Here is a 13,947-nt window from a genome sequence, read left to right as displayed (position 1 = left end):
GATAGGTAAATTTTCCAGGTTCATACCATGTCATATTCCCTAGCTAGTGCTGGAAGGGGTGGATCCAAATAGATGTCACTGATCCTTAGATCTGTTACCTTCTGAGTCATCAGCTTCAGCTCCATGGCTTTTCATTCAGCATTCAGTGTCAATATCTAACGTATTTTTATTCACAAGTTTTAAGGCTTCATGTCCGGGAAAATGTTAATTTAATGATTGTTCTACATTCCCTTTCATGGTCTAGTTAATATTTCATAGTCATTTCTTGGGTTAAAGTTATAGAAAATGCCCGTATGCATCCTAAAGAAGAAGTGACTGTATGCTTTATGCTAGATCATTTCCTTTTACTTGACCTTCCAAAGGTTCTAAGAAACCATAAAACTGTTTACTCACCAGTGATTGTTTGAACTTGGGTAGTTTTGACTAATTATATGTTACCTCCCATATTGTAAAAGAAAGTATATGAAGATCTCATATAGTTGTGAAAAATGTATGGTTTGACACTAACAGCTAATTTGGAATTATTAAAGTGTATTTAATCAGTAGGTACAGGCACAGGTCAGAAGCTACCCCCACAGAGTGTGATTTTCTGTTGATGAAAAAATGAAGGTAGGTCTCTCAGGACGACTGGTGTCTCCTGCCTGGGGTTGTAGGAGCGAATGAGGGGTTCCGATGAGCCCAGGCCAGGCATGGAGTGGTGGAGGCGGGCGCAGCTCTGCCTCCTTCCCTGTCGCCGTGGAGCGGTGGAAGGGCAGGGTGGCCGCCCAGCGGGGCAGCGCCGTGCCTCTGGCTTAGGGGTGGGGGGAGCCACTGCTTCATGGGTGCAGAGTTTCTGCTCAGGGTGACAGAAAGGTTTCTATGATGGGTAGTGGGGATGTAGCAGAACCTCGTGAGTGTGTTTACTACCACTGGGTTGTGCACTGGAAGAGGGTTAAAATGGGAAGTGTTGAGCTGTGCATGAGTTGACAAAAGTTTTTTAAAAATCTCAAAAACCCCCCCAAGGGAGTGGCGAGGACATTGACGATGTGGTAAAAACAACTCTGAAAGTAAATTGGTTGTTGAGCCTGCCAGAGTGACGGCGATGAATTGGCAGCAGGGCACATAGCTTTTTTCTGTGCATGTGACACAAATCAAGTTACGGGAGGAAGGAGGCACCTACCCAGGCTGTGGAGGTCCTTCAGAGCCTCACAGGGACAGAAACAGGCGCGGCAGCTTGGCAGAAGGGGAACGGGGAACGGTCGTTCCCAGGAGGAGTCACGGGCCCCCGCCTGGGCAGTGCCTTCCCAGGCCAGTGAAGGTGGATGTGAGCCACGTGTGTTATCTGTAATTTTCAAGTAATGTTTACTTTAAAAGGTGAAAAGAAAGCCATGGGATTTGTTTTAATGTTATGTATTTACTTATCCCATTATATCCAACAGACGTCAGCATGTAATCACCATAAAAATTATTATTGAGCTCTTTGACCTGGTTGACTAAGACTTCTAAATGTGGGATTTATACCCGCAGAAGCTCTCAAGTCCAGCCAGCCACCTCGAGCGCTCAGTAGCCACAGCACCGGTGGCTGCCTCATTGGATCACCCAGTTCTAGGTGCATTGACAAATTGAGATGCCTTTGGAACACTTACGGAATTAAATTAAGTGCTTTGGTTGATTGTGCAGGACCTTGAACTGAGGAGGGTGGTGGATAAGCAGGCCGTGCTACCTGCTGCTGCTGTAGGCGTGAGGGCCCAGGGATGCTAAATCTTTCACTTCTTCAACTGGAATTTTTGGCGCCTCTCGCAGTGAGGCAGCTGGTTAGGGCTGGTTGGAGCACAGAGCGAGGCCAAGTCTGCCGGCTGGTCCAGCCTGCGGGCAGCCAGCGCGGCCTCAGGAGCCAGGCAGGAGGCTGCCCCTAAAGCAAGGCAGAGGGTGGTGAGCAGGACGGGGAGCTGCAGGCGGTGGAGGAAGGGGCAGCCCGAAAGCCTCCCTGGAAGTGTGTCCGCGGCCACAGGCCTCGCCACAGGCGGGAGCTGAGGGGCGCCCTTGGCCTGGAGGTGGGAGCACACGGTCGCAGGAGAGGTGAGACAGACTGGCCGGCTCCGGAAATACTTGAGGCGAGGAAAGGTCCTGGTCTCAGGGCCGCCGTTCAGTGCCGCAGACTGCTGGCGGAACGACCGGCACGTTGGCGCGGCCTGAGGCCCTGTGTCGGGGAACCAGGCCTGCGTGGCCCGTGGGGGACCCTGCCCCGGCCTCCGCTGCTCCAGGGCCCTGGGTGCCCCGAGCGGCCCCCCTCTGCTGCCACATAGCCCTCGCCCTTGTCGGGTTTCCCTTTCTTTAACTTTATTTTTAGAGAAGTTTTAGTTTTACATTTACAGAAAAACTACACTGAAAATACAGGAAATTCCCATAATCACGCTCCACAGCCACGCACGGTTTCCCCGCTACTAACTCTCACATCCAGGTGGGACATTTGTTATAGTTGATGACCGTTCTTGAAGCAATGCCTGTCGTTGACCTTGGGGTTGTGCTGTCAGTCCCACAGGCCCTACCAAATGCATAAGGCCACATGTCCATCGTTGAGGGACCGTACAGGAGAACCTCACGGCCCACTCCTCCCACCACCCTTCTGAGCCCCTGAACCCGCTTTTGTCATAGCAGTGTTACAGGTTCTTCAGCCAACTCAAGAATGTCCCCCATGACAATCATCCCCCGTGGTCTCCGGCCCACCCCCTTCACCCCACGATCGTTCCCTCCCTAGTCCCGAGGGACCTCTGCTCCGCTGTGTCCGGGTTTCCGCCTGGTGATAAGGGCACCAGTCGTGTTGGATTAGGCCCACCCTAAACCCCATCTTACACCCCATCTGAAAGGAGGCTCTTTCCAAGCAAGGTCGCCTCCTGGGGTTTGGGGCTTAGGGCTTCAACAAATCTTATAGGGAGACATGACTCAACACATATCAGAAAGGATGGGTAAAGCTCTCTCCATATTCGCATCAGGCTCCTCTCCACTTCCCTTGAAAACCAACCCAAATAAACCAAACAGTGCAGGTGAAAAGTGTGCTAGCTATGCAGAAGCGCCAGCAGATGAGCCCCAGGCCTCCCGCCTTCCAGAAGATACTGGATATCTTCACCCCTGCAGATATTCCCATCTCGACACAACAGCCATTGTCAACCAGAGAGTTGCTGGGGTGAAGGGTCTCCCATTCAACAGCTATCATGGGGCCTTCTCCAGAGGCGGGGCATGTGGTACAGATCCGAGTCCTTCCAGATGTTCCTCTTTCGGAAGCATCAGCTTGTTTGTCCCAGAGGAACCAAGTGCCAACATCAACTATAGGTATTTGGTGCCTGTTCCATAGTAGGTGCTTGGCAAATGCTTTTCTGCTTTTCCCTCTCCTGTTATTCAGTATATTGTTTATTTTCTTAAATGTCTTATTTATTTTTCTTTGTTCTCTTTTAAAGGAGAGGTTTAAGGAAGCTGAGGAAATATATCAGGCTGGAATAAAGAACTGTCCTGAGAGCTCCGACTTGCACAACAACTACGGGGTATTCTTAGTTGATACCGGTGAGTGAATTAAAGCAAACCTGTTCTGCTGAGCTTCCATAATACTCTCGATCAAGCAAAATGGCAGTAACTCAAATAATACCTTAAAAATAAAATCCAGGGACTTGGCAGGAAGCTCACGCTGTTGACGATCACATCGAGGCTGTGATTTTTCAAAACCTTCAAGCTCAGTTCAGTAAATTCTGCCCCGGTCCTATAATCCTATCTCTAAGAAAAATCCCCAGATGGTAGGAAGTACCTTGGGTGATTGACTGCCTCGCCGTCCTCTTTGAGTATCATTTATACAATGACCTACGATGACGCAAGTTTCCTCTACAGCGATGCAGAACCTGCATTCAATCTAGTCACCAGCTCATGGTAAGTACCTTTCCACAACCAATATAAAGCTTCTAGAATCATCTCATTGTCCCATACTTAATGCCCGTATTATTATAATTGATAGAGTGCTCTCGTATGACAGGTGCTATATAAAATACACTAACTCCATCTTACTTAATGCAAAGCTTTCCTGGGCAGGGACTTTGGGTTTTTCTATGATTTATGCAGGGCCCCATTTACTGTTTGCATGTAATGAATACTTAAAAATAATGAAAAGAAAGAGATTTTAATTTAACGCAAAAGCAGCACTTTGCTCTCATTGACTGCTAGAGCAGTTGACTACAGTAAAATTGACTTTTAATTTTTTTAATATTAAATTGTCAGAGGTTTTTATTTTCTAAGATATTTAAAGTTTTTCTGTTTTATAGACTATAAATCTATATTCCAATATGCCTACTAAAATTAACCTTATTTTCGGGAAACGGACTTGGCCCAGTGGTTAGGGCGTCCATCTACCACATGGGAGGTCTGCAGTTCAAACCCCAGGTCTCCCTGACCCGTGTGGAGCTGGCCTATGCGCAGTGCTGATGCGCGCAAGGAGTGCTGCCCCACACAGGGGTGTCCCCAGTGTAGGGGAGCCCAACGCGCAAGGAGTGCGCCCCGTAAGGAGAGCCGCCCAGCGCAAAAGAAAGTGCAGCCTGCCCGGGAATGGCGCCGCCCACACTTCCCGTGCCGCTGACGACAGCAGAAGCGGACAAAGAAACAAGATGCAGCAAATAGACACAGAGAACAGACAACCGGGGGAAGGGGGAATTAAATAAATAAAATAAATCTTTTAAAAATAAATAAATAAATAAATAAAATAAAATTAACCTTATTTTTACATATAAAATTGTTGTTTACTGCCACCTGCTGGTTCATTGGCAACGTTTTAATCAATTGGGTACCATATTTAGAAAGGAGTAACAGACAACCTCTAATTCCCCTGAGCCCTCTTCCTTCTACTTCAAAAAACTCACCCTCTCCTTCGCTCAAAAAAAACCTCATTGACCACTCTGTGTATGTCCCCACCAATCTTTTCTCTTTGTATTCATGTTTTCAAACTTGAAAAATTCTCCCAATCCCATGACCTATATGTAGATTTATAAGGTCTGCCTTGGCACTTCCTAGTCACACTTATATTCATAGAAGATATCCTTGAAAAGATTGCTGTGCAGAAGATAAGCACTCTCTTCCATTTAGAACCTTAAACTGTTCTAAAGTTCAGTCACTTAGGTACAGTTTCACTAGGAAGCTTTTTGGAGGACTTCATCAGACTAGAGCAGGGGTCTTAGCAAGAGGTCCATGAGCTTGAACTGACATTCAAAAACGCATTATTCTTGTGGGGATGCATTGGTGCGGTTGTGATATATTTTTTAAATAATACACAGTGTAGTGTGGACTTAGTATGGCGTCTCTGCTTTCCCCCTGACTGGCAAAGGGGTCTGTGAAACAAAAAAGGTGCAGAACCCTGCACTAAAGAGACTGACTCTACGCCTCTACTTCTGGTTTTCACCCTCACTTGCACGGGATCTTTCTCAAGTCACCTAATGTCTTTGTGCTTTAATTTCTATGCCTAGAAAGCGATTGTTTTATTTACTTATTAATACCTCATAAATCCTAAGGGGCTGCTTTGTCATATCAAAAGGCAGCAAAATAGTATTAAAAATACCTACAGAGCAGACTTCTGGGAAGATGGAAGATTAGAGAGACACAAGACTTATTTCTCTCCCAAAAAAATAGCTAGAGAACAGGAGAAACAGCCTGGGGGAAAATGTTCTAGGGCTTAAGATACCAGGGGAAGGCTGGACACCAGCCAGAAGAGAGAGGGACAAAAGAAAAGAACCTCCATGGGAAAACTCTTGAGTAAACACTGCAGCTGCCAGCACCCCTCCCCCACACTCAGCAGACAGCTTTGAATTCTCTGGCCTCTGGTGGCGACAGACAGAGGGGGCTGCAGGGGTCCACCTCCCCAGGAAAGGGGGAGAGAGGGACACAGCCTACAACTGATTCAGCTTTTGATGCACAAATTTGGTCTGCTGTGTCCCAGGAACCCTTCCAGGCTGGGCGTGGCTGCACGGTGCTTGCCTGGGAGCCTGCATGGGACTAAAGAGAAACCACCCTCCTCAGTCACCCTCCCTACTGACCAGGACTGGACATTGAGGATGCAGAGGGGAGTGGAGTTATTTCATACCCAGGGAAAGAAAGAGAGCTGCTGGCAAAGGTTGCAGAACAGCCTCTGAGAAAGTTTGGACTGGGAGACTCTGAATAGCCCTGAGGCAGGACCTTCTGTTACATTGTTCCAGTCAGGATTACAGTGAACACGTTATGATGAGGATTTGAAACGAAAAGGCTGCTGAAGGTCACCATCTGCTGGCAGACCACGGAAGCACACAAAAAGAAAATGAAAGTTTATAAATGAGAGAGGCTTTTGGGGGCCTTTAAAGCCTCCCTTCCCAAGGCCTTGGAAATGGGTCTGCAACCCATTACTGGGTCCATGGCCAAGATTTGAGCAAATAACAAGGACAGTCTTAAAGAGCTAGAACAGGGTGAGCCAGGGATCAAAGAACAGCAATAACACACGGGCTTCCACCACTAAATCCCTACGCAAGAGAAATTGAGCATCCTCTCCATCATGATAAGATGCCTACACATCAGCAAAAAATTACAAGCCATACTACGAAAAAGAAAGATCGGCTCAAGCACAGGTATATATCAAAGCCCCAGGATTTGAGACAGCTAATCAGTGAAGTTCATGCAAATCTCCTAAAACAAATCAATGAGTTGAAAGGCAATATGGCTAAAGAGATAACATGCATCAAGGAGACACTGGGTGAACACAAAGAATTTGAAAACATGAATTAAAAAAAAAAAACAGCATATTGGAATGAGACACAGTAGGTGAGATAAAAACACATTAGACGCATACAACATCAGACTCGAAATGATAGAAGAAAAGTGATGCAGAAGACAGAACAGCTGTAATTGAAGAGAGAGAAAAGAATGGAAACAAATATTTTCTTTCTCTGGTAACACAAAGTACAACAACATACATGTCATTGGAATTCCAGAAGGAAAAGGGGCAGATAGCATATTTGAGGAAATAATGGCTGAAAATTTCCCAATTGTCATGAAACAAATGAATTTACATATCCAAGAAGCACAGTGTACCCCAATCAGAATAAATCTGAGTAGACCTACTCCAAGGCACACACTACTCAGAATGTCAAATGCCAAAGATAAAGAGAAAATTCTGAAAGCAGCAAGGGAGAAGTAAGCCATCACATACAAGGGATGCCAGGTAAGACTTAGTGCAGCTTTCTCATCAGAAACCATGGAGACAAGAAGGCAGTAATATGAAACAATTATGATACTGAAGAGAAAAAATTCCAGCCAAAAATTCTTTATCTAGTAAAATTGCCTTTCAGATATGAAGGTGAGTTTAAAATATTCACAAATAAGCAGAAACTGAACGTTCATATAAAAGAACCTGGCTTAGCAGGAAGCATTAAAGGGAGTCCTACAGCCTGAAATAAAAAGTCAGAGAGTGAAGATTGGAAAACTATCAGAAAGGTTAATTAAAAGAGTAAAAAGAAAAATAAGATATGACATGTGAAAGCCAATGATTAAAATGGTGGAAATAAATAATGCATTTACAATAATATCATTGAATGTGAATGGGCTAAATGTCCCAATCAAAAGTTATAGGATGACAGAATGGATTAAAAAAAATAAAAAACCACAAGCCATCCATATAGTGTCTACAAGAGACTCGCCTTAGGTCCAGAGATACAAATCAGGTGAAAGTGAAAGGTTGGAAAAGATACTCCACAAAATTAGTAACCAAAAAAGAGCAGAGGTAGCTATGCTAATATGAAACAAAATAGACTTTAAATACAAAAGAATTATAAGAGATTCAGAAGTCCATTATTTATTAATAAAAGGAACAATCCAGTAGGAGGAAGTAACAGACATATATATCTATGCACCTAACCAGGGTGCCCCAAAATATATGAGGCAAACTCTGGCAAAACTAAAGAGAGAAATAAACATCTCTACAATTATAGTTGGAGACTTCAGCACACCACTCACATTATTATAAAGAACAACTAGACAGAAGGTAACAAGGAAACAGAGAACTTAAACAATATGATAAATGAGTTAGACTTAATAGACATATACAGAATGGTGCATCCCAAATCAGCAGGTTACACATTCTTCTCAAGTGCCCATGGATCTTTCTCCAGGATAGACCACATATTGGGTCACAAAACTGGTCTCAAAAAATATAGAAAGATTGAAATTATACAAAGCACCTTCTTAAATCATAATGGAATGAAGCTGGAAAGCAATAATAGATGAGAAAGGGGAAATTTTGCAAATGTATGGAAACTAAACAATGAACTCTTTATCATTAGGTCAAAGAAGAAATTGTAAGAGAAATTAGTAAATATCCAAGATGAATGAAAATGAAAACACAGCTTATCAAAATGTATGGGATACAACTAATGCAGTGCTGCGAGGGAAATTTATAGCCCTAAATGCCAATTTCAAAAAAGAAGAAAGAGCTAAAATCAAAGACCTAACTGAAAACCTGGAGGAACTAGAAAAAGAACAGCAAACCATTCCCAAAGCAAACAGAAGGAAAGAAATAATAAAGATTAGAGCAGAAATAAATGAAATTGAGAACAAAAATAAGTTAGAGAAAATCAGCAAAACCAAAAGATGGTTCCTTGAGAAGATCAACAAAATTTATAAATCCTTAGCTAGGCTAACAAAGAAAAAAGAGAGAAGATGCAAATAAATCAGAAATGAAATGGGGGATATTATGACTGACCCCAAAGAAATAAAAGAGCTCATAAGACATTATGAAAAACTGTATGCCAACAAATTAAACAATCTAGATGGAGTGAACAAATTCCTAGAAACACTCAAACAACCTACATTGACTCTACAAGAAGTATAGGAACTCAATAAAACAATCATATTTACAGAGACTGAATCAGTCATAAAAAAATCTCCCAACATAGAAAGTCCAGGACCAGATCGCTTCACAGGTGAATTCTACCAAGTATTTTCAGAAGAAGTAACACCAATCCTGTTTAAACTATTCCATAAAATTGAAGAGGATGGAGAATTACCCAACATGTTTTATGAAACCAATATCACCGTAATATCAAAGCCAGATAAAGATGCTGCAAGAAAAGAAAATTACGGATCAATCTCTCTAATGAACATAGATGCAAAATCTCAACAGAATACTTGCAAATAGAATATCCACCAGCATATCAAAAGAATAATTGTGCATAACGACCAAGTGGGATTTATTCCTAGTATGTAAGGGTAGTTCAACACAAGCAAATCAATTAATATAATGTAGCACATTAACAAATTGAAGAATAAAAACCACATGATCTTCTTGATTGGTACAGAAAAAGCATTCAACAAAATCCAGCGTCTTTCTTCATAAAAACTCTTCAAAAGATGGTGTATTAGTCAGCCAAAGGGGTGCTGATGCAAAATACCAGAAATTGGTTGGTTTTTTAATAAAGGTTATTTATTTAAGGTAGAAGCTTACAGATACCCATCTATAAAGCATAAGTTAACTTCCCTCACCAAAATCTATTTTCATGTGTTGGAGCAAGATGGCTGCTAATGTCTGTGAGGGTCAGGCTTCCTGGGTTCCTCCCTTCCAGGCTCTTGCTTCTTTCTGGGTTCAGGATTCCTCTTTTCCTGGGGCTTGCTTCTCTTCTTCAATGATTTTACTTCCTGGGGTTCCAGCTTAAGGCTTCAGCATCAAACTCCAACATCAAAACTCCAATATCAAAAATTCTCAACTCTGTCCCTTGCCATGCCTTTTATCTGTGAGTTCCCACTCACCAAGGGGTAGGGACTCAATGCCCTAATGACATGGCCCATTCAAAGCCCTAAACATAACTTAATCACACCCAGGTACAGACCAGGTTATAAACATAATCCAATATCTATTTTTGGAATTCATAACCATATCAACCTGCTATAGATGGGAATAGACAGCAAGTTTATCAATATGATAAAGGTCATATATGAAAAACCCACAACCAACATTGTACTCAATGGGGAAAGAATTAAAGCTTTCTAGATTAGGAACAAGACGAGGATTCCCACTGTCATTACTGTTATTCAACACTGTACTAGAAGTTCTAGCTAGAGCTATTAAACCAGAAAAAAAATAAAAGGTTTCCAAATAGGAAAAGAGGAAGTAAAACTCTCACTATTCACAGATGACATGATCCTGTATTTAGAAAATTCCAAAATGTCTATGACAAAGCTACTTAAACTAATAAACAAGTTCAGCAAGGTGGCAGAATACAAGATCAACAGGCAGAAATCAGTAATGTTTCTGTAGGCAAGTACTGAACAATCTGAGGAGGAAATCAGAAAAATTCCATTTATTGTAGCAACAAAAAGACTCAAGTGTGTAGGAATCAATTTAACCAACAATGTAAAGTACCTGTATTCAGAAAACTGCAAAACACTCCTAAAAGAAATGAAGAAAGACCTAAACAAATAAAGACTTTCCATGTTCATGGGTTGGAAGACTAAATAGCTTTAAGATAGCAGTCCTCCCAAAAGTGATTTATATATTCAGTACAATACCAATCAAAATTCCAACAGCCCACTTTATAGAAATAGGTAATTACCAAATATATTTCGAAGAGAAAGGGCACCCAAAAAGCCAAAAATATCCTAAAAAAGAAAAAAAAAATTTGGGAGGACTCTCACTGCCTGACCTTGAAACACATTACAAAGCTACAGTGGTCAAAACAGCATGGTCGGCGGCGGACTTGGCCCAGTGGTTAGGGCGTCCGTCTACCACATGGGAGGTCCGCGGTTCAAACCCTGGGCCTCCTTGACCCATGTGGAGCTGGCCCATGTGCAGTGTTAATGCGCGCAAGGAGTGCCCGGCCACGCAGGGGTGTCCCCCGCGCAGGGGAGCCCCACACGCAAGGAGTGCACCCCATAAGGAGAGCCGCCCAGCGCAGAGACGCACACACGGAGAGCTGACACAACAAGATGATGCAACAAAAAGAAACACAGATTCCCGTGTCGCTGACATCATCAGAAGCGGCAAAGAAGCAGACACAGCAAATAGACAGAGAGAGCAGACAACCTGGGTGGGGGGAAGGGGAGAGAAATAAATAAATCTTAAAAAAAAAAACAACAGCATGGTATTGGATAAAGATAGACACTTTGATTAGTGGAATAGAACTGAGAGTTCAAAAGTAAACCTTGGTGGCGGACTTGGCCCAGTGGTTAGGGCGTCCATCTACCACATGGGACATCCGCGGTTCAAACCCAGGCCTCCTTGACCTGTGTGGAGCTGGCCCATGCGCAGTGCTGATGCGCTGAAGGAATGCCGTGCCCCGCAGGGGTGTCCCCGTGTAGGGAAGCCCCATGCGCAAGGAGTGCGCCCCATAAGGAGAGCTACCCAGCACGAAAGAAAGTGCAGCCTGCCCAGGAATGGTGCCGCACACACGGAAAGCTGACGCAACAAAAAGAAACACAGATTCCTGTGCCTCTGACAACAACAGAAGCGGACAAAGAAGAAAAACACAGAAAATAGACACAGAGAACAGACAACTGGAGTTGGGGGGGAAGGGGAGAGAAATAAAAAAATAAATCTTTTTTAAAAAAAAGTAAACCCTCACCTCTATGGCCAACAGTTTTTAACAAATCTACCAAGTCCATGTTATTGTAACAAAACTGTCTCTTCAACAAATGATGCTGGGAGAACTGGATATCCATAACCGAAAGAATGAAAAAGGACCCCTATCTCACTCCCTATATAAGAATCACCTCAAAATGGGTCAAAGTCATCAATATAAAAGCAAGGACCATAAGACTACTAGAAGAAAATGTAGGGAAGCATCTTAAAGACTTTGTGGTAGGTGGTGGTTTCTTGGACCTTACACTCAAAGCATGAGAAAGGGAAGAAAAAATAGATAATTGGGACCTCCTCAAAATTAAACACTTCTGCACATCACAGGACTTTGTCAAAATGGTTAAAAAGGCAGCTGACTCAATGGGAGAAAATATTTGTAAATCACATATCTGATAAGCATTTAATATCCATGATATATAAAAAGATTCTACAAAGACAAACGACCCTCATTAAAAAATGGACCAAAGACTAGAACAGACATTTGTCCAAGAAGAAATACAAATGGCAAAAAATGCATGAAAAAACTGTTCAGTATCACTTAACGATTAAGGAAATGCAAATCAAAGCTACAGTGAGATATTTCACACCTTTTTGAATAGCCACTATTAAAAAGAGAACTGTAAGTGTTGGAGAGGATGTGGAGAGATAGGAACACTTATCCACTGTTGGTGAGAATGCAGATTGGTAAAGCCACTGTGGAGGTCTGTTTGGCAGTTCCTAAGGAAGCTGAATATAGACTGGCCATGTGACTTGGCAATACCATTATTAGGTATATACCCAGAAGAATTGAGAGCAGTGACATGAACAGACTTCTGCACACTAATGTTCATAGCAGCATTATTCATAATTGCCAAAATTTGAAAATAACCCAGGTATCCATCAACCAATGAATGGATAAACAAATTGTGGTGTGTCCATGAGATGGAATATTATGCAGCTGTAAGAAGAAATGAGGCTGTGAAGCACATGACAACGTGGATGGACCTCGAGGACATTATGTTGAGTGAAGCAAGCCAGACACAAAAGGGCATATCAGTAGGATTCTAGTATTATGAACTAAATATATTAGGTGAACTCATGGAGTTAATAACTAGAATATGGGTCACCAGAAAATAGAAAGAGGGTAGAGAATGGAAAGCTGAGGGTTACTCTGTGCAGAATTGGTAAAAAGTTCATAAATCTTTTGAAATGAATAGAAATGGTGCGAGCACACCATAGTGTTTGTAACTAGCAGTGCTCGCATAGGGTAGCAGTGGCTGAAAGGGAATGTCGAGTTCATACATATTAATAGAGGGAAAGCTAAAAATTGTAACATGAGATTGTATAACATAGTAAAACCTGTGTGACATAAGAGAATGGGTAATATGGCATATATAAGACCTTTTTTCTTTGAAACTGAACAAATGTATGTTACTGTTACAAGATGTTCATATCAGGCAAAAATACAAGGAAAGCAAACTATAGACAGTAGTGTAGAGTAATACATTAATAATATTCCATTATGGGTTTAAAAAAAGGAAATATGTGAAAGAAAGTAGACAAAAAGGTAAAATATATTGTTTGACTCCATCTATACAAAATATAAATACAAATAAATTAGACAGAAACAGAATAGCAGTTATGTACGGCAGGGGAAGGATAGAGATTGAGAGGTGATTGTTAAGGGCTAGAGGTTTATTATTATTATTATTATTAGTGGAGTAATGAAAATGCTCTAATAATTAAAGCAATGAAGGCACAACTATGTGATTATACCAGATACCACTGATTGTACACATTGGGTGGATCGTATGCTTTATGAATACATATCAATAAAATTGATTTAAAAAAAAATCTGCAGTGGTCTAATGAGGTCTCAACGGTACTTTTAAATGTATAAGGCTTTGGACAAATGCAAGGTGGCATTATTATTATTTAAATATCCTTCAAAAATGTATGATTTGAAAAGAAACTTTCAAGCTGTAGCTGATACATATTTATAGCAATGCTTCCATTATTCTTCTCCTGTTTGTGTAATGAGAGGCAGCAGTGTCTTGGATAATAACTATCTTTGATAATTTCAAAACATCATATTAGAGTGAAGGCCAGACCAGAAAATACACTGACTAAAACGTACCACAAATAATAAAATAAACAGGTTTGGTTTTTGAAACTTTGTATAAAAATAGATTATTCCTTTCTCTGGAAGTAGAGATGAATGGTGAAATGGTCCCAAGTCAGGCGGTGGTAAGGGGTAGAAGTCCAAGTGCAAGCTACCTTGCAACCTGGAAAACTGAGGCACGGCTGTATCAGTGAGGAAGAATGGAATGTCAGGAAGAGATGGAAGAGCCCTGGGACTTGTAAAGGGA

At 42.1% G+C, this 13,947-nt stretch overlaps 1 protein-coding gene across 1 annotated transcript in view; it reads left to right on the top strand.

Moving 5' to 3' along the window:
• TMTC1 (transmembrane O-mannosyltransferase targeting cadherins 1) overlaps positions 1-13,947 on the top strand; it is a 255,722-nt gene that overhangs the window by 218,537 nt on the left and 23,238 nt on the right. Inside the window, exon 14 of the mRNA XM_058282990.2 lies at positions 3,435-3,537. Coding sequence (XP_058138973.1) covers positions 3,435-3,537 — 103 coding nt within the window. The remainder of the gene's footprint in view (positions 1-3,434; positions 3,538-13,947) is intronic.

The sequence above is a fragment of the Dasypus novemcinctus genome, chromosome 20, assembly GCF_030445035.2.
Source record: "Dasypus novemcinctus isolate mDasNov1 chromosome 20, mDasNov1.1.hap2, whole genome shotgun sequence".
Classification (NCBI taxonomy): domain Eukaryota; kingdom Metazoa; phylum Chordata; class Mammalia; order Cingulata; family Dasypodidae; genus Dasypus; species Dasypus novemcinctus.
This window is presented reverse-complemented; position numbering and strand designations above follow the sequence as displayed.